Source organism: Schistocerca nitens, chromosome 3 (genome assembly GCF_023898315.1).
Source record: "Schistocerca nitens isolate TAMUIC-IGC-003100 chromosome 3, iqSchNite1.1, whole genome shotgun sequence".
Taxonomy (NCBI): domain Eukaryota; kingdom Metazoa; phylum Arthropoda; class Insecta; order Orthoptera; family Acrididae; genus Schistocerca; species Schistocerca nitens.
Window position 1 is genome coordinate 829,282,064 of NC_064616.1, and position 27,782 is coordinate 829,309,845.

Genomic DNA, 27,782 nt, shown 5'->3' on the forward strand with positions numbered 1-27,782 from the left:
CAGCATGATGTTTATTGTAGTACAAAATCAGTCCTACTTCTCTGTCTGCTCTAAGAGTTTTCATTTTATATAATTCCTTTTTCTATGCACACAACTTTTGTAAACTTTTGTAATTAAATTTAAAAAAAATATTTTGTTAGAATCATAGACTGGTGCTTCTTGGCAAAGCAACTGTTAAAGGTTGATAAAAATGTATCTATAATATACACCCATCAATTCTGGTTCCAATGTGGCTGCCCGGAAACGTTCTATTAACTGTTTATTAGAAGCTTGGGTGAGATTAGGTGAGAAGGATTACAATAGGTGGCTAGTTTGAAATGGTGGCAGGTCTGTTTGTGTCATGAAACTAAATACTGTAAATACTGCAGGAAATTTATTTCTGATGTAACGGGACATCTGTAAAATCTCTGTTACGATTGTTAGTGCATGTGGGAAATTTCTATTTCCTACTGCAGATACAGTGCCCAAATATAGCAAGGCACCACAAATTGTTAGAGACTTTTTGACTTTGAAAAGTCAGTAGTCAGACTGGAGGTATTGCTGGTGGTTTGTACACTTCATATGGACAGGGCTTTCTGTGAAGGCATCTACATCTACATCTACATCTACATAAAAAACTACACAAGCCACCATATGGTGCATGGCAGATGGTACCTTGTACCACTACTAGTCATTTATCTTCCTGTTGCACTCACAAATAGAGAGAGGGAAAAAGAACGTATATATGCCTCCATATGATTCCTAATCTTTCTTATCTTACCTTTGTGGTCCTTACATTAAATGTATGCTGATGGCAATAGAGTTTTTCTGTAGTCAGCTTCAAATGCCAGTGCTCTAAGTTTTCTCAATAGTGCTCCACAAAAAGAATGTCATTTCTCCTTAAAGGAGTCCCATTTGAGTTCATGAAGCATCTCTGTAACACTCACATGATGATCAAATCTGCTGGTACAAATCTAGCAGCATGCTTCTGAATTGCTTCAATGTCTTCCTTTAATATGACTTGGTGGGATCCCAGACACTTCAGCAGTATTCTAGTATGGGTCACACTAGTGTTCTATATGTGGTCTCTGTAAGAGACTAACAACACTTACCTAAAATTCGCCCAGTAAACTGAAGTCAATCATTCGCCTTCTCTACTATCACCCTTCCATGTCATATTGCTTTGCAATATTAAGCTTGCATATTTAATTAATGTGACTGTATCAAGCATTGCACTATTAATACTTTACTTTACTCATTTTGAGCCACAAGGTGTGAACTGTGATAACAGATTAGAGCAGATAAACTTCTTTGCCAAGATCACTAACAGTAACCTTTATTCTCAAGAATGCTGTATCTGAAAATTATAGGACTGTTATTCCTACTCATCTGCATTAACTTAAAATTTTCTAAGTCCTGTATCCTCCTATAGTCACTCAATGATAATACCTTCCTGTACAACACAGCATCATCAGCAGACAGCCATAGATTGCTGATCACTTTGACCGTCAGATCATTTATGTGTTTATATAATGAGACCAGTCATATCACACTTCCCTGGGGCACTACTGACCATACCCTTGTCTTTGATGAGTACTGGGCTTTATTACATATATGGAGTCTGTTTTTTCGGATATGTCTGAAAGAGTAGATGTCACATATACACGTAAGGCGATGATGGCCTATGATCCCTTCAGTGCAATTGCACACCAAGCTTGAACTCTTATAGGAATCATCAAGGTGCCATGAGTAATGAGGCTAATGAGTAGGTGCATTGTATTAATAGCATATGGTACAAGTTGAGAACCTTGGCCTGACTGTGATAGGATAAGTTCGTGCAGTTGTGGTGACCGCAGTGTCCAGATGGCATAGTGGTCAGTGCATCTGTCTAGTAAGTAGGACACCTGGTTTCGAATCCTGGTTCAGCACAAATTTTCAGCTTGCTCCAATGATACAGATCATTGCCCACTGGCAGCTAATGTCTTTAATTCCTTTGTGTCTTGATTCATAGCGGCTGCAGGATCAACATGGTGTTTGTTCTTCTGAACATGTCTGAAAGAACAGACACCACATCTGTGGTTAACGGGATGACAGCCATTTATACTTTCAGTGCAGCTATACACTAAGTGTGAACTCTTATGGGAATCAATGAGATGCCACAAGTAATGATGCTAATGAGCAGGGCCACCAAATCAGTAGTGCGTGGCATACGTTGAGAATTTGGGTCTGATGGAAGGCATGCTAAGGTATGTCTGTGCAGTTGTGACTGTGTATGAATGGCATCGTGGTCAGAGCATCTGCCTAGTAAGCAGGATATCCATGTTCAAATCCTGGTACAGCAAAAATTTTCAATTTGCCCCACTGATACAAATCAATGCTAATGTCTTTAATTCCTTTGTGTCTGGGTTCTATTTCTTAAGAAGTCTTTGAGCCATTCACATGTCTGGGAACCTATTCCGTATGCTTGTACCTTTGTTAACAGTGCTGAGAGGGGCACTGGGTCAAACACTTTCCAGGAAGCAGAGAGTTGGGGATAAAATCCATGAAGATAACTCATTTCACTGATAAAGACCAGGGAGGAGCAGAGTTGGGAATAGATCTATGTACTAGGTTCTGGAAGAAACTGCAGAAGGTGCCTATGCCTTTGGTGCAGATTGTGGATGTAACAGTGAATCTTAACTAGACAAGATAAAGTACTAGGTATATAGGTGTTTTTTTAATAGCATGTCAGGCATCACTTCATATTGTGTTCTCACTCATAGATTGACCATTCTTGTCTCGTGTATATTTGTTGATGTTATGTTGGAACAAATTACAGTTTAACAACTAATGATGAAATATTTATACTATGACAAGTGGAATTTTGATTTATATCTATTCTGCACAGTAGGAGTAGCGTGTTCTTTGATTCTAGTAATATAAAAACCAATTAATAATTTCATATTATAAATGCAAAAATAAAACACTACCCAGCAAATTTGTTGTATGACCTACAAATGTGTGTTATGTGATCTTGTATGGCACAACCTTCCCTGATTTTCAGATTTGAACTTATTAGTATAATTTGGCATGGTGAATCACAAGTAGCCAAATGCAACCACGATTAAAGGAGAATAAATACAATTAAAAAACTTAATTCTCTCTCTCTTTCATGATTAATAATGTGTAATTATTGTAACACATCTGACTAGAGCTTTTACATATACACACACCTATGAAGATAGTTGGCAATTTTTTGACATTTTTTTAAAGTCTAAACAATGTAAGATACTTGACAAAACACTACCAAGTGTCTGCAAGCGACTAACTATTATTAACCACTACTGTTATACACTTTCCCCTAATCTACTTTTACAGGAGTAGTTGACAGGTAAATTAATTTCTTCTATACTTCTGTAAAGGCTTTGTTTTTTAAATTTTTTTTTACAGCCTTACATTTCCATTGCACAAGGTGTATCAAAAATCTTAATTTTTGAAATGGTGTTTTCTGTCCAGTCATCATTGTTTCATTATCAGTATTTTGTTAGTTCATATTCATTACATTTTCATGTATGAAATACAATTTTATTTCTACAAATAAATTTACTTACTGTCCATTAACATTAGCAGAAAGATTCCAGTCAAAAGTACTACGTGTGCTGACTTTGCATTCATTGTATCCTGCAACAAAGAGGAGACAGTTATTTCAGGATTTCAATTAAAGCCAAACAATGGTGCATTTGAACATTCCAGACAAAGTAAAAATGAGTGTGGGAGTGAGCATCAAATCAGTAATTTGCCATATGTGCCACCCAGATGTACTTCTCGATTTGACTCAACGCTTTAAAAGTAGAAGGGAGATCCTGGAAGACTGTAGTCTTGATTCTGTTTGTGATACGTACTTGAGGAAAAATTGCACATAAAATGTAAACATTTAGGCTCAGGTTCCATTTCAGCACAATGTTCTTTTCTGTTGAAGGTTCATTTCAGGGGACACCATTGTAGAATGATAACTTCATTCTGGATCCAAACTCTGGACAGTGATGGTGATGACTGTGGCTTTGTAGGGATTATACTAAAAGGTCATCAGTCAATCCATCCTAGACAAACTTTGCAATTAATGACTCTGAGACCACTAATATTACATCATGTATGTATTGTGTTTGTGTGTGTGTGTGTGTGTGTGTGTGTGTGTGTGTGTGTGTGTGAAATGTTGTGGAATGTTTACTTGGATGATGATGATGATGATGATGATAGGGATAAGGGGGAGAGTGCCATTTTATAGCCTAAAGCTTGAAAATAGCACCATAGGGGCCATCAAACATGATGTCCCCATCCATCAACAGTATCACAAGCCCTCACTTCATGAGACACTGCAGAGAGATTTGGTATTTAAACTAGGACATTGGCTCAAAGTCTGGCGACCAGGAACTTTATGGCACCAACTCTCCTTCTCTTGTTGGCCAAATACTGGCAGTGAAATTTTGTTCCACCACCTGGATTTGAACTCACCTACCTCAGGGTTGAGTGCCATTGCACAAGAATGCATAAGTGATCTCGACAGGTCACCATGATCCTGTGATTTATTACTTGAGTAAAGCAATAAAAAGCAGAGGAAGAATATCCAGATATGTAGAAAACACTCTTGAATAATGCTGTCCTGAGGCTCTTTCGCCACATCTATTCTGCACACTGACTTAAAATTGAGAAGGCAAAATACTAACATCAGTTATGTCTGAATTGGGGAGAGTAGGCAGACAAGGGTTTCTGACATTAAATGATTGAATGCTTAAAAGGATAAAAGAACTTCTTGAGTATATCAGTGTGGTTATTGAACACAGTTGGTGGCCCCTCAGGATCTTATTGCAGCAAGAGGCTCCCCATCCACATCAACCCTAAACACTATGTAAAGCTGAGATGATTGCCAAATTTTGTGGTAAATCCACTTTCTCTTCTGAATCTTAGTATTCATCTAAAAGCCAATTCATCATCTGCTAGTATGAGAGGCAAAGAGGTACTCAGCATCCATCCTCTCTTTAGTTTTGCCAGGATAGCACATTCTCTCAATATATGGGCTACTGTGAGTGGGATCGCATGCACAAACAGTAAAATGCATTCTCTCATCATAATATAAAACCACAAGTGAGCCTAACATGGCTGATCTGCAGCCTGCATAAAGTGATAAATTCTTTGTATGAAGTTCAGTAGCAGTTCCCATAATCAGTCTTAGTTTGTTGGAGAAGGTTATAGCTTGCTACTCCAGTCCCAAGCTTCTATGTCTTTATTGAGATAGTAGGCTGGCACCAGGTATTCCAATATCTGTTTCTCCACTTTTAATTTCTTCCTTAGCTAGTTGGTTGGTGAGCTTTTTTTCTTTTTTCCCAATTTATCAACAAGGTTTCACATCCAAATGAGTGTGATAGTAATGTAGAGTTCTACATCTACACTTATACTCTGCAAACCACTGTGAAGTGCATGGCAGATGGTACATCTCATTGTACCAGTTAATAGGGCTTTTTCCCATTCCATTCATGTATGAACTGCAGGAAAAATGATTGTTTAAATGCCTATGCATGTGCTGAAATTAATCTAATCTTATGCTTGCAAGCCATATGAAGCTATATGTAGGGGATTGTAGGATATTCCTAGAGTTGTCATTTAAAGCTGGTTCTTGAAACTTTGTTTGTAGGCTTTCTCAGGAGAAAGTCTGCCAGTTCTGTTCTTTCAGCATCACTGTGACACTCTCCTGTGAGTTGAACAAACCTATGACCATTTCTTTGTGTATGTTCAATATCCCATTAGTCCTATTTATTACAGGTCCAACATATTTGAGCATTAGTCCAGGATGGGTCACATGAGTGATTTATAAGCAATCTACTATGTAGATTGCTTACATTTCCCTAGTATTCTACCTGTAATCCAAAGGCTGCTACCTGCTTTACCCATGACTGTGAGGACTGCTGGCCTCACACATGGAGTGCAAGCAGAGCTTGCAACTTGCAGCATTGTTCTCAGGAGTTGATCAAGGTCCCTTGGTTTGGAGCCTAGAGGAGGGTCTCAACCAAAGGCTTCATCGACTCTGTGATGGTCTTGGATGCAGATTTATAGACCTGTGTTATTGCGTGGGGGTTTGTACGACTCCTCTTGTAGATCATTGGTGCACTACACAAAGGAAGCAGCTACTCGGGTAGCAGAATACTTGTGGGTGCACATGAGGGATTTTTAGGCTAGACGGTAGTTTGAGGTGCACTGACGAACACTCACCAGTTGATACACAGCAAGGAAAGTTAGAGTATGTTCAGAGTAAAGACACTTCAACTGTCAAAAATCAGTAAACTGTCAAAGTATTCATAAACAAGTTGCTGAATTTACTGCCCTCTAGGAAAGTTCTTGTGCTCATATTATTCTTGAGACCGAGAAGTGGCTGAAACCCAAAGTGGAAAGCTCTGAGATATTTAGTGAGTCATGGAACATGTATTGGGAAGTCAGACTAGAGGCCATAGGAGGGGGAGTGTTCACTGCAGTTGACAAAAATACTGTCTCTATTGAAGTTGAAGTTCAATGCGACAGTGAAGTTATCTGGTCATGTGTAACATGTGTAAGTGAAATCAAGTTAATTGTTGGATGTTGTTACCGGTCACCCAACTCCACCGTGACAGTTCATGAGTCATTCAAAGAAATTTTGTGGTCAGTAGTGTGGAAATACCCAGACCATGAAATACTAGTTAGAGGTGAATTTAACCTACCGAGTATAGACTGAGTTCTCTATGGATTCATTGGGGGGGCGGGGATACAGACAGACAGTCATGTGAAATATTTTTGAACACATTTTCTCAAAACTTCCTTGAGCAGCTAGCTCTGCATCCCAGATGCAATGGAAATATCTTAGATCTTGTAGTTACAAATAGGCTGGACCCAATTGACGATGTCAGTATAGAAATGGGGATTAACAATCATGATGTCATTATACCAACTATGGTTACAAAAGTTAATATATCAGTAAAAAAGGCTAGGAGAGTATTTCTGCTAGACAGAGCAGGTAAGCAGTTCTAGCACCTCACTTACACAGTGAAATGACATCACTTAGTTCCAGTAAGATGGACCTAGAGAAATTATGGGCAAAGTTTAAGCAGACTGTATATTGTGGTCTGGAGAGTTATGTGCCTACTAAGTGGATAAAGAATTGAAAAGAACCACAATGGTTTAGTGATGAAATTCATAAACTGTTGAGGAAGCAGAGGCTGGTGCACTCCTGGTTCAAAAGAGAGTGCACAAATGGCAACAAGCAGAGGTAAGTAGAGATCTGTGCATGAAGCATACAACTACCACCTCCATCACACGTTAGCAAAAGATCTGGCAAAGAACCTGAGAAAATTCTGGTTGTATGTAAAATCACTAACTTTGTCTAAGGCTTCCACTCAGTTCCTTGTTGACCAGTGTGGTGTGGCAGCTGACTATAGCAAAATGAAAGTCAAAGTTTTATATTTCATGTTCAAGAAATTGTTCACATAGGAGAGTCGTACAAACATATTGTCATTCGAACATCAGACAGACACTCCTATATGGGCAACAGAGCAATAAACATTCCTGGTGTAGAGAAACAACTGAAAGATTTGAAAGCAAATAAATCACCAGGTCCAGATAGAATTTCAGTTCCATTTTACAAAGATTACTCTATGGCATTGGCCCCTTAACTAGCTTGCATTTATTGCGAATTTCTCACGAGCATAAAGTTGCAAGCAACTGGAAAGAAGTGCATGTGACTCCGGTATATAAGAAGGGTAAAAGAATGGAGACACAAAATTACAGACCAATATCCCTAACTTTGGTTTGCTGCAGAATCCTTGAACATATTGTCAGTTCAAATATAATAAACTTTCTTGAGACTGAGAAGCTTATGTTCATAAATCAGCATAGTTTTAGAAACCATTGCTCGTGCAAAGCTCAGCTTGCCCTTTTCTCGCATGATATACTGAGAACTATGGATGAAGGGCAAGAGGTAGATTCTACATTTCTAGATTTCCGGAAAGCATTTGACATGGTGCCTCATTGCAGACTGTTAATGATGGTACGAGCATGTGGAATAAATTCACAAATGTGTGAGTTGCTTGAAGACTTCTTAAGTAATAGAACCCAGTGTGTTGTCCTCGATGGCATATGCTCATTAGAGACAAGAATATCATCAGGAGTACCCCAAGGAAGTGTGACAGGACCACTGTTGTTCTTTATATACATAAATGATTTAGTGGACAGGGTGGGCAGCAATCTGCGGCTGTTTGCTGATGATGCTGTGGTGTACGGTAAGAAGTTGAAGTTGAGTGACTGTAGGAAGATTCAAGACAACTTAGAATAAACTTTCCAGTTGGTGTGTTGAATGGCAGCTGGCTCTGAATGTGGAAAAATGTAAGTTAATGCATATGAGTAGGAAGAACAAACGTGTAATATTCAGTTATGGTATTGCTAGTGTCCTGCTTGACACAGTCAAATCATTTAAATAAATGAGCATAATGTTACAAAGTGATAAGAAATGGAATGAGCATGTGGGAACTGTGGTAAGGAAGGCAAATGGTCGAGTTTGGGTTATTGGGATAATTTTAGGAAAGAGTGGTTGACCTGTAAAGGAGACTGCATATAGGACACTGGTGCAACCTGTTCTTGTGTACTGCTTGAGTCTTTGGGATACATACCAGGTCACAGTGAAGGAAGACATCAAAGCTGCTAGATTAGTTACAGTTAGGTTTGAACAACACATAAATAGTGAAACTCTCTTGAGTTTTCTCAAGCAACTGTGATGTAAATCTTCTGTTTTATGTATGATGACTGTAGTTGTGTGATGGTTGTAGTTTGTGACTGTGTTGATTTCCTTTTGTATATATTAAACAACTTCTCCACAGATGCACCTGATTACCTTCTTTTACCAAACAAGAACTTTCTCTGTTTCAGGGGAATCCCCCCCCCCCCCCAAATAACAAAATGCCATATGTCAACTGGGTTTGGAAAAATGCATAGTATGCACTTAGCAAAAACTTATCACTGACCCAAGATCTTAGTTTTCCAAATGAATATGTCACACAGATGTTGATGTGATAATAATAATAATAATAATAATAATAATAGTAATAATAATAGCTTTATTCAACATCGAATGGTACACTGCACATGTACAAAGAAACAGTAATGATTAAAGTTATTTGTACAATACACAAGACACATTCTTCTGAATACGTCATTAATTTATAACAAAATTACAATAAGGTGTTTATTTATTTCTATTCACATAATTTCACAAAGCATTTGTTGTTCTTCACATAAGTATGGTACTCTTCTAATGTGTAGAAAGGGTGTTTTACTAAAAATTTCTTAAGCTGATGTTTCAGTTTAATTGTAGGAAGAGCCATGACTGCTCTAGGCAGTGCATTAGCTAATTTTATACCTGCATACTGAGGCCCCTTTTCGTAAAGTGCTGTTCTGTGGCTGCCAATGTAAAATCTTTCTTTATTTCTAGTATTGTACTGGTGGAAATCTGAATAAGTGTTTGGGTGCAGTCTTTTCACAAGCAATATGGCTTTTAGAATGTATGTGTTTATAACAGTTAACACCTCTGTTTTTGGAAACAAGTTGCGACAAGATTCCCTATATTTTGCTCCACAGATCATTCTCACACCTCTTTTTTGAAGAATGAGTAGCTTATCTAGATTAGCTTTGGTTGTTGCCCCCCAAATTTCAATACCGTAGTTCAAGTGAGAGGAGAAAAGAGCATGGTATGCAGTCTTTAGGACTACGGTGTCTCTACAGAACTTGCAAATAGTACTGATTGCAAATATATTTTTTGACAACTTAGTTGCTAGAGAGTCAATATGTGTGTCTCATTTCAGGTTGCTTTGGATTGTTACGCCAAGGAATTTTACACTAGACTCTTTCTTTACCAATTCGTTGCCCATGTATAATTTAATTTCATTATTCAAACTACTTTTGTTAAACTCCATCAAACATGTTTTACTGGTGCTTACATTTAAGTGGCTTTCATTAAAAAACTGAACAATTTCTTTTGTCACATTATTACACTCAGCCTCTAGTTCATTACACGATTCCTTTTTACATACAATGGACATGTCATCGGCATACAGAACAATTTTGGAATTTATAGTACAGTATTTAATATCATTTACATAGATCAAGAACAGAAGGGGGCCCAACACCGAGCCCTGGGGCACGCCATATTTTATGCAAGTGATCTCTGATTTGTAGACACCACTTTCCGTTTTAAGTAGAACAAACTGCTTTCTATTGCTCATATAACACTTTATTAGGTCATAAGCAGCGCCTCTAATGCCCATGTTCCATAGCTTGTCTAATAGGATGTCAACGTTCACACAATCAAAGGCTTTTTACAGGTCTAGGTATACACCTGCCCATTGTTCCTTGCTTTCGATACCCCCTAACACCTCTTCAATTAGTTGAGCAGCTGCAGTGCTAGTTGATTTACCTTTTACGAAACCATTTTGATTTTCGAACATCAGGTTGTGTTTGTTAAGAAAGTTTATAATCCTGTTGTATATAACTTTCTCAACTATTTTGGAAAAGACAGGAAGGATTGAGACTGGTCTGTAGTTTTTTTTTCACCTTTCTTAAAAATGGGTGTTACCTGTGCTATTTTAAAACATTAGTATTTAGGCCATCATGCCCAGCTGAATTAGAGGGTTTTAGAGAGCTAATGAGGCCCGTTATTTCTGCACAGTTTGTGGGGGCTAGATATATACTATGGTCACATGTATTACCTTTAAAACTGTAGTGCATGATTGGCATTCTTCTTTCCCTGGAAGCAAAGTATGGACTTTTTGTGGAAGCTGCAGTGAAGGCTTTGTGGATCCTAGTCAGAAATGTTGATAGTGAGAGATCATTTTCTAGATATTGCAATATAATGTGTGATAGGAGAACACCTCTGACTCCCAGTAATATGGAAGTCATGGTATCTTTGTCTTTCTCAGACTGACCTTTGCGTTGTGTACATAGACTAGGACTGGATAAATGTTTTCCAAAGTTTCATGATTTGGTATTTGTGTTTTAATAAGATTTATGATTTTTATACTTTTTCAATTTCTGTAAAATAAAAGATTTTTCACTGGAAATGTCCCATAAATGTATTTCCTTTACCTTTTACTGCTGAAAAGTGGAAATAAAATTTAGCGAAATAATTGACGAAATGAAAAAAAAACTAGCGAAAAATATACCGAAATAACTTTTTAAAAATGACGAAATTGGGCAAAATTTTCACCACAAACAAGTGCCTCTAGTGATGATCAGTTGTGTCATGTAGGATATGTCTATATCTGGTAATAAGATGAAGGTATGTTAAGTGTTTGCTGTGAGTCTGATGGCACAAGAAGGAAGTATGCTGACTACTCCCGATGGACTTGTGATATCATATGTCTTGAGGTAATGAAAATGGCAAAACAGTTAGTTAGTTATGGAAATGTTTAGAAAGAAAGTAATGTTACTAATTAATATGTTATATGATCTGAGTGTTTATTGTAATATGTCTGGACTATGTAAAGAGGATAATACTCAAGAAGGAATTGCAAGGTAGCTCAAACTGAAATGAAATCAGGAAGTGCTGTTTTTGATGTAGAAAACATGTGGGGGTTGTATTCTCTAATCCTCTAACAAACATTTTACTATTATGAAATAATTTTTGAAAAACATAATGAAATTCAGTGGGATACTACCATGTTCAGGCATGTTCTGTCATGGCAGTTTGAAACTACTGTGGAATTATACTTAGAGTTTTGTGCCATTAGTTGTAAGTAATGCAAATAAGTTATGACAATATTTTTCATATTTGTTTGCTAAGGCTTCATTAAGAAAATAGGTTTTGTCACTTCCCCATGTTGTCATAATTGCATTTTTCCATATATGAGATATATTCACACACTTGAATTTTGCATATTATGTGGTTCTTTGAACTCCTAGAACTTATTGCTGTTAGCACCAAAGCTTGACATATAGGACTTTAAATTCAGCATATTTTATTACATTCTATATAAATACGGATTAATGAATGTTCTTGTTGGTTGAAACAATCTGCAATACTTGATTATTGTAATTTATGATACATGATTCTTGTAATGTGGAACATTTTGCTATGTTGATTACGTGACCAAAATGTTATATACAAATAAAGTTATATGTTTTGAAGTGATATGTTAAGATGATTAATACTTATATGAATTCAGCTAAATAAAATAAAACATTATAATATGATAGAGACTATTTACAATATTTGCCATTTATTGTCATTACTGATATGAGATGCACAGTTATCAAAGTGTTGCCATGATAAAACAACAACAACAACAACAATCATTATATTAACTTTACCTGGTAGTAAGTTCCCTTTGAATTTGAGGATAAAGGACCCGATATCTAGTCTGTTGCACTTTTGTCCTTATCAGATTCAACATATAAAGTGAACACTCCTGTCTGTCTATATCTACACTTTGCAAGCCACCTTATGGTGTATGGTGGAGGGTACTTCTAATACCACTGTCCAATGCCCCTTCCCTGTTTCATTCACAAATGGCATGCGGGACAAATGATTGTTCATAAACCTTTGTATTAGCTCTAAATTCTCAGATTTTCTCATTGTCTCATTTTGTAAGATGTATCTGGGAGGAAGTCCACAGCCTGACAAAAAAATTGAAGCACTCAGAAGGCATGGTCAGGTTCAATGTAACTTTGTACATGTACATATCATCATTGAGTACACGAATGATTAGTGTTGCAGGTCTGGGTTACAGATTGAATGGCCATCAGAGTGCATTAGTGTTGTTCATGTTTAGTCTTGTTACCAGGCCTGGTAGGATATATCAAGAGCACAAACAGCATCAGATGTCAAGTGAACACTGTGAAGGACATGCAGATGTTGTTTAGTCACATGAGAGAGCATTATTATCACTCAACAGAGTCTGAAAGGGGTCTCATTGTCAGTCTCCATTTGTCTGGCTGACCGAATTGTGCAGTATCCAGATTTGGATGTGATAGTGGTCCAATGTTGGACTGCACGAGAATGTGAGGTCAGACGTACTTGTCATCAAAGTTCTGGTCAGTACATTGGATTACCACAAGGGAGGATAGCTGGACTGTGCACCAAGCACATTGTAACCACTTCACATCTGCACATGGCATTCAAGAACAAGTAATGGACTTCTTGCAATATTCTGTGTCATCTCACAAAATTGGTCGGAGAATAGCACAGCCAGACTAGGGAATTACCATCCCACGCATAGGCTGCTGTTAATACCACAACACAAACAGCTGCTTTTGGAATGACGTCATGATTGAGAAGCATGGATGGCTGAAGAATGGTGTCACATATTGTTCAGCAATTAATTGCAGTTCTGCAGTATGCAGGATGACTATTGTTGGTGAGTATGGCAGCAACCTGAGGAGAGATCCAGTGTTCTGGAGAGGCACAGCAGTGTTACTCCTGACATCCTGGTGTGGAGAACCATTGGATATGACTTCAGGTCATGGCTGGTAAGGAGTCAGATAACTCTGTCTGTGTAATGGTACACTTGACAGCACAAAAAATGGTCATGGCTGAAACGTGAATTACCCATCACGTTAGGCACGACCAAGTCACAATATGGAGTGTACAGATCTGCTCATAAAGAGAGAGAATACTTGTAATCATAAGTGTGGTAGAAGGATCAACACCTTTTTGACAGCATAAGGAAGCATGCCCTAAAGACCCACATGAACACTGTACCACATCATTTGCAGCATTGCAGACCTAGTAAAGGTATGAAACTTCCTGGCAGATTAAAACTGTGTGCCCGACCGAGACTCGAACTCGGGACCTTTGCCTTTCGCGGGCAAGTGCTCTACCAACTGAGCTACCGAAGCACGACTCACGCCCGGTACTCACAGCTTTACTTCTGCCAGTACCTGTGAGTACCGGGCGTGAGTCGTGCTTCGGTAGCTCAGTTGGTAGAGCACTTGCCCGCGAAAGGCAAAGGTCCCGAGTTCGAGTCTCGGTCGGGCACACAGTTTTAATCTGCCAGGAAGTTTCATATCAGCGCACACTCCGCTGCAGAGTGAAAATCTCATTCTAGTAAAGGTACTTTGTTTTGTGAAGTGGAGTCAAGAGCAGTAAGTTGTATTTAAATGCTGAAAGGTGTAGAATAATATTTTTGTAGCTCAATGTCATATTCAGTGGTCAAGTAGGCTACAAGGTTTGGTTTGTATCTGACTCGGTGCAATTTTTTTGCATTACTCTATTAAGTTGTTTCATCAGTAGAAATCACAAAGTTAATATAACAAACAGTTCAGAGTTCTTATTAAGATATTTTGGCCCTCAAAAGGGCACAGCGTGTGGACTCTTTACCACTTAATAGCCTGTCCAGAGGCCTTCAATTTCAGTAACTGTCTGCAGTCTGTAAATAAGGGACTCTGTGAGGTGGGTAATAATGCTCATTTTCTGCCAGCTCCTTCCAAGTAGCTGGAGTGATGTTTCCAAGGTCACCACAGTTTCCTGACATGGGGTCATGTCAGTTTTCTTGCACTATGTATTTTGTCTTAGCCCATAAATTTTCAATGGGGTGTAGATCTGGTGCAGAAGGAGGCTAATCAAGAATAGAAATCTCATTCTGTTTTGCAGATCACTACTGCATCATCATTGTCATGTGTATCGGAGATTGGTTCAGGTGGAAACAGATCACTCACTCAGGATATAGTTGTCACACTGATGGGACCATAACATTACTCGTAATATGGGTATACTTGGCAGCATCAAGTAGACCGTGTATCTTGTGAAGCATTCCAAGTCCACAGGAACACATCCAGCCTCAAATGCCACAGACATATGGCCACTATGAAATGACTCGTGGATGTATTTGGGCTCAAAAGAGGTACCATGTCACCTGTATACCTGTACTGGACCATCATTCACTAAGGGCAATACTGATTTGTCAGAAAATATCATGTAGTGCCAGTCACAGTTGACAATGCCCTTGGTAAATGCTAATCTGTGGAATCGTTAATCAGCATGGCCCCTCTCCTTTAAGGCCATGCATTTTCAATGCAGTCCAATCTTTCGAAGCCAGTTTTGAACTATATCCATCAACCCAAGAAATGCAGTAGTATGTTTCAGCTAGTTATTTTGTTCCTTGTTCCATAGATCAGATTCACAATAAACGTTATGGTATGGAATGTGTCAACAGAAAAAAGTACCCTTATTTACAACTAAAAAATACATTAATTAAATAAAAAAACAATATTTGTTTGGCTCTATGTTGGCAATTTACAGATATTTTAATGACTAATCATCTATACTTAACAATTTCTCTATGGTATAGGAGAGTTGCCAAGGAGAAACATCTTTAATGTACATTTGAAAGCATTTCTCTTATCTGTTAGACATTTTGTTTGATTGGGTATATTATTGAAGAATTTTATACCTGTATATGTAACCTATTAGCTATGTAAGTTAGATTCATTCAGGGGCAATGCAGATCATTTTCCCTTCTAATGTTGCACCCATGTATATCTCTGTTACTCTCAAACTTTGATGGACTGTTGATAACAAATTTCATAGGTGAATAAATGTTCTGTGAGGCTGTGGTTTGAGTACTTTATTACTCCAGAATATTATATCATAAGACATTAATGAATGAAAATATGCAAAACAGGTTAACTTACTGACTTCTATATCGCTAAGATTGGCAATTATTCTGATGGCAAATATAGACAAAGATAAACATTTTAGCAAGTCTACTGCATGATTTTTCCACTTTAAGTTTTCATCAATATGCACACCTAAGAACTTACAACTTTCTACCCTGTTTATTATTTATTGTTGGTTTACTAGGTTAACTGAAGATGGAATATTTTTGACAGTCAAAAACTGAGTGCACTAAAATTCTTCAAAGTTTAAAGCAAGTCCATTTGTACAAAACAGCTCACTAACTTTCACAAAAATACTATTTGATATTATCTCTGTTCATGCTTATTTGCTCGGCTTCACAACAATGCTTGTATCATTCAACTGCATCACTTTTTAAAAAGGATATTGCTGTGGTTTGCTGACAGGTTCATTACCCTGAACAGGTATTGTTACACACCAAAGTCCAGTTCCCACACAGCTACTGAATTTTACAGTATCTTGATAACGTTTCATTCATTGTTGTGCAGTGTGCTCAGGAATGCCATACCATGTCCCGGCCTCTGATGTCACCAAATTCCCTTCCTCCACAAGAGCAATGGTGCATTCGCAAATAGTCTGTTGACTATGAGGTATGGCACATGAATAATGCAACTCAATTTGAAGTGATGTTGTGCAAGTATTTGACCTTGCTTATGTACTGCCATTAGCTATCATAGAACAAATAGTGAGTCTGCAGACCTAACTCACCATTCTCACATATTATGTCAAATAGAAGTACAAATTTAATTCTTTGACTCCTGGGAGAACATTCTTCACCAGATGTGATTCTCATTGATTGATAACTGAGTTTCTATTGCATCTTCTGTTGGAAAGTAGCTCCAAATCGCTGAAACATTTTCAGCTACAACGGAGGGAATCTTAGACAAAAAACTGATGAAGAAGAGGAATGTGTGTCTTATGGCAAAAAAGACATGACATGGATTTGAACATGAGACTTTACATATAAAGTCTGCCTATAGTTTATTCAGCTATGGTGGCCATTTGTGACCTTACATCTATTCAGTTAACGTACAGTATGTTTATAGATAATACCAGCATTTTGTATTTGCTGAAAATATTTTGTACCTTTTTGGAACTGATCTAGAATACTGACAAGATCTGTCTCCTGTAATACTTTGAAGTAAAATTTCCTGTTTGCACGTTTCCAAAGTAAACAGAAAAATATGGCATGTTACATTTCATTCACATCAGTGGTTTACTGGCACTGGATTTTAACTCTGTCTGTGATTTTTCCTGGCCAACTTTTGTACTGTCAAGAGTACATCAGTAACATCGTACATTGTTATGTGTTACTTCTCATGTGAAAGTATTGTAGTGCTATTTTTCAACAGCATGTTGCTTATCCACACATGGCATGTGTCTGTGAACTGCACACATGATGCTGAGGTAGTCCCGTGGCTAGAAACATTCCCAGTTCTGTCCCAGACAGAACATATGTGGGACGAGCTCTGACGTCAATTCCATCCCATTGTCAACAGTGAGGATACTGAGGATCAGTTTCAACAGTTGTGAACCAGCCCGCTTCAGGATAGGATACAACAGTTTTGACACCATTCACAAGAGGATCATTGCATGTATCCAGGCCAGAGGCGGTGCAATGCTATACTGATAAGTGGGCTCACATTGCCAGGTTCATTGTCCATATGACTCGATTTTCTAAGCACTGAAATAACATCAAATATCCTCTCAACCCTTCAAGTTTCATTTCGTATCCTCCACCCTTTCTGGATGCTTCACTCCCTTTTTTTCGTGCTGTGTAATGTACTGCCTGCCTCTTCCTGCAATATACTCTCTTGGAATTTCAGTAGTGTGTGTGTATGTGTGTGTGTGTGTGTGTGGGTGGGTGTGTGGGTGTGTTTACACACACACCACTCACTCTCTCTCTCTCTCTCTCTCTCTCTCTCTCACACACACACACACACACACACACACACACACACACACACACACACACACACATACGTGCGCTCTATGTGATCAAAAGTATCTGGATGCCCCCAGAAACAAACGTTTTTAATATTAGGTGCATTTTGTTGCCACCTACTGCCAGGCACTCCATATCAGTGATCTCAGTAGTCATTAGACATAGTGAGAGAGCAGAATGGGGTGCTCTGCAGAACTCACGGACTTCGAATGCAGTCAGGTGATTGGGTGTCACTTGTGTCATATGTATGTAGGTGAGGTTTCCACACTCCTAAACATCCCTAGGTCCACTGTTTCCTATGTGATAGTGAAGAGCAACATAAAGGGACACATACAGCACAAAAGCGTACAGGCTGACCTCATCTGTTGACTGACAGAGACCTCCGACAGTTGAAGAGGGTCGTAGCGTGTAACAGGCAGACATCTCTCCACACCATCACACAGGAATTCCAAACTGCATCAGGATCCACTGCCAGTACTACGACAGTTAGGGAGGAGGTGAAAAAACTTGGATTTCATGGTCGAGTGGCTGTTCATAAGCCACACATCACACCGGTAAATGCCAAGCGATGCTTCGCTTGGTGTAAGGAGCGTAAACATTGAACGATTGAAAAGTGGAAAAACGTTATGTGGAGTGATGAATCACAGTACACAATGTGGCAGTCCGATGGCAGGGTGTGGGTATGGCGAAGGCCCGGTGAACGTCATGTTCCAGTGTGTGTAGGCCCAACAGTAAAATTCCGAGGTAGTGGTATTATGGCGCGGTCGTGTTTTTCATGGAGGGGCTTGCACCCCTTGTTGTTTTGCGTGACACTATCAGAGCACAGGCTTACACTGATGTTTTCAAATGGTTTAAATGGCTCTGAGCACTATGGGACATAACTGCTGAGGTCATCAGTCCCCTAGAAATTAGAACTACTTAAACCTAACTAACCTAAGGACGTCACACACATCCATGCCCGAGGCAGGATTCGAACCTGCGACCGTAGCAGTTGCGCAGTTCCAGACTGTAGCGCCTAGAACCGCTTGGCCACCCTGGCCGGTACTGATATTTAAACCACCTTCTTGCTTCCCACTGTTGAAGAGCAATTCAGGGATGGCGATTGCATCTATCAACACGATTGAGCACCTGTTCGTAATGCACGGCCTGTGGCAGAGTGGTTACATGACAATAACATTCTGTAATGGACTGGCCTACACAGAGTCCTGGCTGAATCCAATAGAACACCTTTGGGATGTTTTGGAACGCTGACTTGGTGCCAGGCCTCACCGACCTCTCCTCAGTGCAGCACTCCGTGAAGAATGAGCTGCCATTCCCAAGAAACCTTCCAGCACCTGATTGAACGTATGCCTGCGAGATTGGAAGCTGTCATCAAGGCTAATGTTGGGCCAACACCATATTGAATTCCAGCATTACTGATGGAGGGCGCCACGAACTTGTAAGTCATTTTCAGCCAGGTGTCCAGATACACTCCTGGAAATTGAAATAAGAACACCGTGAATTCATTGTCCCAGGAAGGGGAAACTTTATTGACACATTCCTGGGGTCAGATACATCACATGATCACACTGACAGAACCACAGGCACACAGACACAGGCAACAGAGCATGCACAATGTCGGCACTAGTACAGTGTATATCCACCTTTCGCAGCAATGCAGGCTGCTATTCTCCCATGGAGACGATCGTAGAGATGCTGGATGTAGTCCTGTGGAACGGCTTGCCATGCCATTTCCACCTGGCGCCTCAGTTGGACCAGCGTTCGTGCTGGACGTGCAGACCGCGTGAGACGACGCTTCATCCAGTCCCAAACATGCTCAATGGGGGACAGATCCGGAGATCTTGCTAGCCAGGGTAGTTGACTTACACCTTCTAGAGCACGTTGGGTGGCACAGGATACATGCGGACGTGCATTGTCCTGTTGGAACACCAAGTTCCCTTGCCGGTCTAGGAATGGTAGAACGATGGGTTCGATGACGGTTTGGATGTACCGTGCACTATTCAGTGTCCCCTCGACGATCACCAGTGGTGTACGGCCAGTGTAGGAGATCGCTCCCCACACCATGATGCCGGGTGTTGGCCCTGTGTGCCTCGGTCGTATGCAGTCCTGATTGTGGCGCTCACCTGCACGGCGCCAAACACGCATACGACCATCATTGGCACCAAGGCAGAAGCGACTCTCATCGCTGACGACGACACGTCTCCATTCGTCCCTCCATTCACGCCTGTCGCGACACCACTGGAGGCGGGCTGCACGATGTTGGGGCGTGAGCGGAAGACGGCCTAACGGTGTGCGGGACCGTAGCCCAGCTTCATGGAGACGGTTGCGAATGGTCCTCGCCGATACCCCAGGAGCAACAGTGTCCCTAATTTGCTGGGAAGTGGCGGTGCGGTCCCCTACGGCACTGCGTAGGATCCTACGGTCTTGGCGTGCATCCGTGCGTCGCTGCGGTCCGGTCCCAGGTCGACGGGCACGTGCACCTTCCGCCGACCACTGGCGACAACATCGATGTACTGTGGAGACCTCACGCCCCACGTGTTGAGCAATTCGGCGGTACGTCCATCCGGCCTCCCGCGTGCCCACTATATGCCCTCGCTCAAAGTCCGTCAACTGCACATACGGTTCATGTCCACGCTGTCGCGGCATGCTACCAGTGTTACAGACTGCGATGGAGCTCCGTATGCCACGGCAAACTGGCTGACACTGACGGCGGCGGTGCACAAATGCTGCGCAGCTAGCGCCATTCGACGGCCAACACCGCGGTTCCTGGTGTGTCCGCTGTGCCGTGCGTGTGATCATTGCTTGTACAGCCCTCTCGCAGTGTCCGGAGCAAGTATGGTGGGTCTGACACACCGGTGTCAATGTGTTCTTTTTTCCATTTCCAGGAGTGTACATTTGATCACATATATATCTTTAAGACCAGCAATTGTATTGGAGTGTGTTAGTTGCCGTTAGGCTCTCGACCAGGAGGGATAGAGGCGAGCTTGGATAGTGCATTCTTCGTCACTGCTCGGTAGCCGTCTTAATGCTTTTATAGCGTGTCTATGCCATGATTGAGCATTTCTTAAGTCTCAAGTTTTAGTGTGGAAGCGATCGGTAGCAAATCGCGGCATGTAGATTGAAATGTTGAATGTTATCTAAAGCGTTAATGTTTACTGTGTGTTTGAATAATTTACAATTCGTGACTCCTTAACAGTCGCTGTTCTAATTTAAAACATTCATCATGGTATCCTTGGTGGATTTATGTAATGAGATTAGCTGTACAGGGAGTTTGCTGGAAGTAAGGAGAGACTGCAACCTAACATGGCGGGCCTGGAGGAATACCGACAGGATCCTTATAAATGCCTCTCTTGTAGCATCCGCCACTGGAGTTTGTTAGTCTGTTGAGCACCTCTGTAATGCTCTCATGCCGACTAAATGGTTTCAGTCTGATGAACAATACCCAAGGTTCGATTGAACAAGTGTACGTAAGTCACACCTTTAATGAATGAATTAGATTTGCTTAAGATTCTTCCAATACTTCTCAGCCTAGCACCTGCTTTATATACTATATGTTTTATGTGGTCATTCAAGTTTAGGTCAATCTGGATGGTTACTCCCTGGTATTTTATTTTAGTTATTGTTTCTAGCGATTCTTCAGCAGTAGTGTAATTGTTCAGTAGTGGATTTCTTCTCATATGTACGTGCGATGTGCTACATATGTTTATGTCCTAGGTCAGCTGCCAGTCTCTGCACTTTCCATCAATCCTCTGCAGGTCTTGCTGCAGTTTACTACAGTCATCTGGCGTTGCAATCTTTGTATTGACAACCATATCATCTGCACACAACCTCATGGAGCTTTCAACGTTATCCACTAGATTTTATGTATAAAAACACGCGCGCGCGCTCGCGCCCGCGCAAACACACACACACACACACACACACTGAGGTGAAAGAATTCATGGGCTACCGGGTAATAATAGTGTCGGACCCTTTTTTTCCCATCGTTGTGCAGCAGCTTTATGTGGCGTGGACTCAACAGATCATCTGAAGTCCGCTGCACAAATATTGAGCCATGCTGCCGTTCATAACTGTGAAAAGGTTGCCAACACAGGATTTTGTGAACGAACTGACCTCTAGATTATGTCCGATGGGACTCATCTGGGTGGCGAAATCATCACTCGAATTGTCCACAATGTTCTGCAAACCATTCAAACCAATCGTGAACAGTCGTGGCCCAGTGAGATGTTGCATTGTCATCCATAAAAATTCCATCATCATTTGGCAACGTGGAGTACATGAATGGCTGCAAACAGTCTCTGAGTAGCCAAACACAACGATTTCCAGCCAATGATCGGTTCAGTTGGACCACAGGACTCAGTCAATTCCATGTAAACACAGCCCACATCATTATGGAGCCACCACCAGCTTGTAAAGTGCCTTGTTGACAACTGGAGTCCACGGCTGGAAGGGGTCTGTTCCACACTCGAACGCTACCATCAGCTCTTACCAACTGAAATCGGCACTCATCTGACCAGTCGTCTAGGGTCCAACCGATACGGTCACGAGTGGCGCTGCAGGCGATGTCGTGCTTGGCAAAGACATTCGTGTTGGCCGTCTGCTGCCATAGCCCATTAACGCCAAATTTCGCCGCACTGCGCTAACGGGTACGTTCTTCGTATGTTCCACATTGATTTCTGTGGTTATTTCACGCAGTGTTGCTTGTCTGTGAGCACTGACAACTCCATGCAAACACCGCTGCTCTCAGTCGTTGGCCACTGTGTTGTCCGTGGTGAGAGATAATGCCTGAAATTAGGTATTCTTGGCACACTCTTGACACTGTTGGTCTCAAAATATTTTATTACCTAATGATTTCCGAAATGGAATGTCTCATGTGTCTAGCTCCAACAACCATTACACATTCATAGCCTGTTGATTCCCGACGTGTGGCTATAATCAGGTTGGAAACCTTTTCACATGAACCACCCGAGTACAAATGACAGCCTCGCCAATGCACTGTACTTTTGTACCTTGTGCACATGAGAAGCCTTGGAACCAGTCAGAAATCTGGAGAAAGCTGGTCTTTTTTTTTTTTTTTTTTTTTTTTCGAGACAGTGCACCTCCTGGAGTCAAGGACCACTGCATCAACCTGAACGTTGATGTCTCCGCGCTGTGGATATTATGGGCGACTAATGCGAGCAGTGTGTCGCAAAACCCCTGTTTCCAAATCCATGTTGATTTTTATACAGGAGATTTTCGTTCCCCATAAACAACACAATACATGACAGAACATGGTGGTACATAATTTTACAATGACTGACGTCAGCGAAATGGACCTATAATTATGTGCATCTGCCCTATGATCTATCGTGAAGACAGGAATCGCTTGTACTTTTTCCAGTCACTAGATAATCTTCCTTGCTCCAGCGACATAGGATGAACTGCTGTTAGAATGGAAGCAAGTTCTTATACTTAATCTCTGGAGAATTTTACAAGTATGTCACCTTTCCACTACTAAGCTATTGTAGTTGCTTTTCTATTCCGCGATCACTTATCTCACTACAGAATCTGCCATTTCAGCGACGACTGAAAAGAGGGACCGTATTAAGATTTTTCATGGTGAAACAGCTTCTCTGTCATCTCCGTTTCGGTGCCAGTGTGGTCACTAACTGATCAGATGATTTTGGAGGACCAAAACTTCTTAGATTTTTTAGTCAGTTCGTTTGGCGAAATTTTACTTCGAAATTCATTGACTGCTGCTCTCATTGCTCTCTCGAAAATTCGTTCCAGACATGTCACTTGACTTAACCAATGTTCTTTGCAGTAATATCTGAAGACTCCGTACTCTTTGTTCAGTTCGATCGAAAATTGTTCCAACTGACTTCAGAAATTTTACTATTTGTACCATCAATTTCTTCATGTGCTGCATGCCTGCAAATTTAGCACAAAGCGTTTCTTGATGTGCAGAACAATGAAACCTGTCGATCGCTGTAATTTTTTGCTCCTTCATTGCCAACTAAATCTTTAAATTTTTTCTGTACGGTATTACATTGAAGAGCCAAAGAAACTGCTTCTCCCGCCTAATATCGTGTAGGGCCTCCGCAAGCACGCAGAAGTGCTGCAACACAACATGGCGTGGACTCGACTAATGTCTGAAGTAGTGCTGGAGGTATCTGACGCCATGAATCCTGCAGGGCTGTCCATAAATCCGTAAGAATACGAGGGAATGGAGATCTCTTCTGAACAGCACTTATCTGGGGATATGCCCAATAATGTTCATGTCTGGGGAGTTTGGTGGCCAGCAGAAATGTTTAAACTCAGAAGAGTGTTCCTGGAGCCACTCTGTAGCAATTCTGGACATGTGGGGTGTCGCATTGTCTTGCTGGAAATTTCCAAGTCCGTCAGAATGCACAATGAACATGAATGGATGCAGGTGATCAGACAGGATGCTTACGTACGTGTCACTTGTCAGGGTTATATCTAGACATATCAGGGCTCCCACTCCAAAAGCACACGCCCCACACCATTACAGAGCTTCCACCAGCTTGAACAGTCCCCTGCTGACATGTAGGTTCCATATATTCATGAGGTTGCTCCATATCCGTACATGTCCATCCGCTCAATACAATTTGAAACAAGATTCGTCCGACAAGGCAACGTGTTTCCAGTCATCAACAGTCCAACGTGGGTGTTGACGGGCCCAGGTGAGGCATAAAACTTAGTGTCGTGCAGTCATCAAGGGTACATGAGCGTGCCTTCGGCTCTGAAAGCCCACATCGATGATGTTTCGTTGAAATAAATATCCTCCGAATAGTGAAGCAATATTAAATCACTTAATAACAGCAAGTCTTCTGGTCCAGACTGTATACCAATTAGGTTCCTTTCAGAGTATCCTGATGCATTAGCTCCACACTTAACAATCATATATAACCGTTCGCTCGACGAAAGATCCGTACCCAAATACTGAAAAGTTGCACATGTCACACCAATATTCATGAAAGGTAGTAGGACTAATCCACTTAATTACAGGCCCATATCATTCACCTCGATATGCAGCAGGATTTTGGAACATTTATATTGTGTTCGAACATTATGAATTATCTCGAAGAAAACGGTCTATTGACACACAGTCAACGTGGGTTTAGAAAACATCGTTCTTCTGAAACACAACTAGCTCTTTATTCGCAGGAAGTGTTGAGTGCTATAGACAAAGGATTTCGCATCTATTCCGTATTTCTGGATTTCCGGAAGTCTTTTGACACAGTATCACACAAGAGGCTTGTAGTGAAATTGCGTGCTTATGGAATATCGTCTCAGTCATGTGACTGGATTTATGATTTCCTATCAGAGAGGTCACAGTTCGCAGTAACTGACGGAAAGTCATCGAGTAAAACAAAAGTGGTTTCTGGCGTTCCCCAAGGTAATGTTGTAAGCCATTTGCTGTTACTTGTCTATATAAACGATTTGGGAGACAATATGTGCAGCCGTCTTAGGTTGTTTGCAGATGCCGCTGTCGTTGATCGACTAATAAAGTTATCAGAAGATAAAAAAAAAAAAAAAGATTTAGAAAAATATCTGAATGGTGCGAAAATTGGCAGTTGACCCTAAATAACGAAAAGTGTGAGGTCATCCACATGAGTGCTAAAAGGAATCCGTTAAACTTCGGTTACACGATAAATTAGTCAAATCTAAAGGCCGTAAATTCAACTAAATACCTAGGAATTACAATTACGAGCAACTTCAATAGGAAGTAACACACAGAAAATGTTGTGGGTAAGGCTGGCTAACCAAAGACTGCGTTTTATTGGCAGGACACTTAGAAAATGTAACAGATCTACTAAGGAGACTGCCTACACTACGCTCATCCGTCCTCTTTTAGAATACTGCTGCGCAGTGTGGGATCCGTACCACATAGGACTGACGGAGTACATCGAAAAAGTTCAAAGAAGGGCAGCATGTTTTCTATTATCGCGAAATATGGGAAAGCGTGACACTGAAATGATACAGGACTTGGGCTGGACATCATTAAAAGAAAGGCGTTTTTCGTTGCGACGGAATCTTTTCACGAAGTTCTTATCACCAACTTTCTCCTCTGAATGCGAAAATAATTTTTTGTCACCGACCTACATAGGAAGAAACGATCACCACGATAAAATAAGGGAAATCATAGCTCGTACGGAAAGATATAGGTGTTCGTTCTTTCCGCGCGCTATACGAGACTGGAATAATAGAGAATTGTGAGGGTACTTCGATGAACCCTCTGCCAGGCGCTTAAATGTGATTTACAGAGTATCCATGTAGATGTTGATAGGATGGTTCTCACACTGATACTTGTTGATGGCCCAGCACTGAAACCTGCAGCAATTTGCGGAAGGGTTGCACTTCTGTCACGTTGAACGATTCTCTTCAGTCGTCGTTGGTGCCGTTCTTGCAGGATCTTTTTCCGGCCGCAGCGATATCGGAGATTTGATCTTTTACCGAATTCCTGATATTCACGGTACACTCACAAAATGGTCGTGCGGGAAAGCCCATTTTATCGCTACCTCGGAGATTCTGTGTGCCATGGTTCGTGCGTCGACTATAACACCACGTTCAAACTCTTTTCAAATCTTGATAACCTGCCATTGTAGAAGCAGTAACCGATTTAATAACTGTGCCAGACACTTGTCTTATATAGGCACTGCCGACCGCATCGCCGTATTCTGCTCTCTGTATTTGAATACGCGTGCCTATAGTAGTTTCTTTGGTGCTTTGGTGTATAATGTCGTTTCATAGCAAATTTGCAGTACCCATCGCTTACGCGACTGCATAATATATACTGAGAAGTCATTCTCATAATTTTTTAAAGACTTGTGACGATTGGTCGCTAGACTGCCTCTTTCTGCTGAACTGAAGAGAGTTGTGCCGATCGAAAAATGCCACACTGCAGTACTAAATGAAATGTCGCGCTGTAACGGATACGTCCAAGGACCGAGCTAATCCGAGACGCGAGAACCTTAGCCCACACACCTGGCATGCGTGAAGTCTGTCACGTTGTGACTCGGAACATATGTGTCTAAGGCGTACTAAAAATAAAATAAAAAAATAATAAAATAAAATAAAAAAAGTGTGACGATGGCCTCCCGTCGGGTAGACAGTTCGCGTGGTGCAAGTCTTTCGATTTGACGCCACTCCGGCGACTTGCGCGTCAATGGGGATGAAATGATGATTATTAGGACAACACAACACCCAGTCCCTGAGCGGAGAAAATCTCCGACCCAGCCGGGAATCGAACCCGGGCCGCCGGCTGCGGTGGTCTAGCGGTTCTAGGCGCTCAGTCAGGAACAGCGCGACTGCTACGGTCGCAGGTTCGAATCCTGCCTCGGGCATGGATGAGTGTGGTGTCCTTAGGTTAGTTAGGTTTAAGTAGTTCTAAGTTCTAGGGGACTTATGACGACAGATGTTGAGTCCCATAGTGCTCAGAGCCATTTGAACCATTTGAACCCGGGCCCTTGGCATTGACATTCTGTCACGCTGACTACTCAGCTACCGGAGGCGGACTAAGGCCTATTGAGTGATACGTTTGAAATCTATCTATTTTTGCTCCATATCTTCGTCCTCAGCAGTGAATATTTGATGTTGACTACACAGATATTGTGTAATTTGTATCTCATCACTCTTGTTGACCAAAAATATTTGCCTATATTTCTTAACACTCCTTATACGGTAAAACCTGAGTCATTGATGCTATCACAGCCTTATGATCACTTATTCCATCCTCTAAGTTACTAATTCGAAAAGTTCATAGCTGCTTTTTGCTGGAGGTCTAAGATGTTCCTTAAATACGTTTTCTCTGTCTACTCGAAGTAATTTTCAGACACGACATTCAGAATAATGTCACACGAACTCCAGCCTCTGGCACCAGATTTAATCGCATCGCTCTCTCATTCTATAGCTCGCAAATTGAATCTCTCCCTATTACAGTAGCGTGATCAGGAAATTTATTCGCTCGTTACCTACGAATTGCTCTGCTACTACATGTCTTACTGCCGCTGGTTGCTTACAGAAGCGCCCGATTACAATGTATGACCCACTATTGATGTTTAAATTCATTTACATTAGTCCACATTCGGTATCTGTAATAATGTCACTATGTATTTTCGAATTCCTTTTTGCAATAAATATGCCACCACCTTTGACGCCTAGCCTGTCCTTGCG

General features: G+C 40.9%; 1 protein-coding gene across 1 annotated transcript in view; it reads right to left on the reverse strand.

Moving 5' to 3' along the window:
• Positions 1-27,782, reverse strand: part of LOC126248849 (uncharacterized) — a 158,110-nt gene that overhangs the window by 45,210 nt on the left and 85,118 nt on the right. The window contains exon 2 of the mRNA XM_049950276.1: positions 3,570-3,639. Within this exon, the coding sequence (XP_049806233.1) occupies positions 3,570-3,633 (64 nt within the window). The 5' untranslated portion in view covers positions 3,634-3,639. The remainder of the gene's footprint in view (positions 1-3,569; positions 3,640-27,782) is intronic.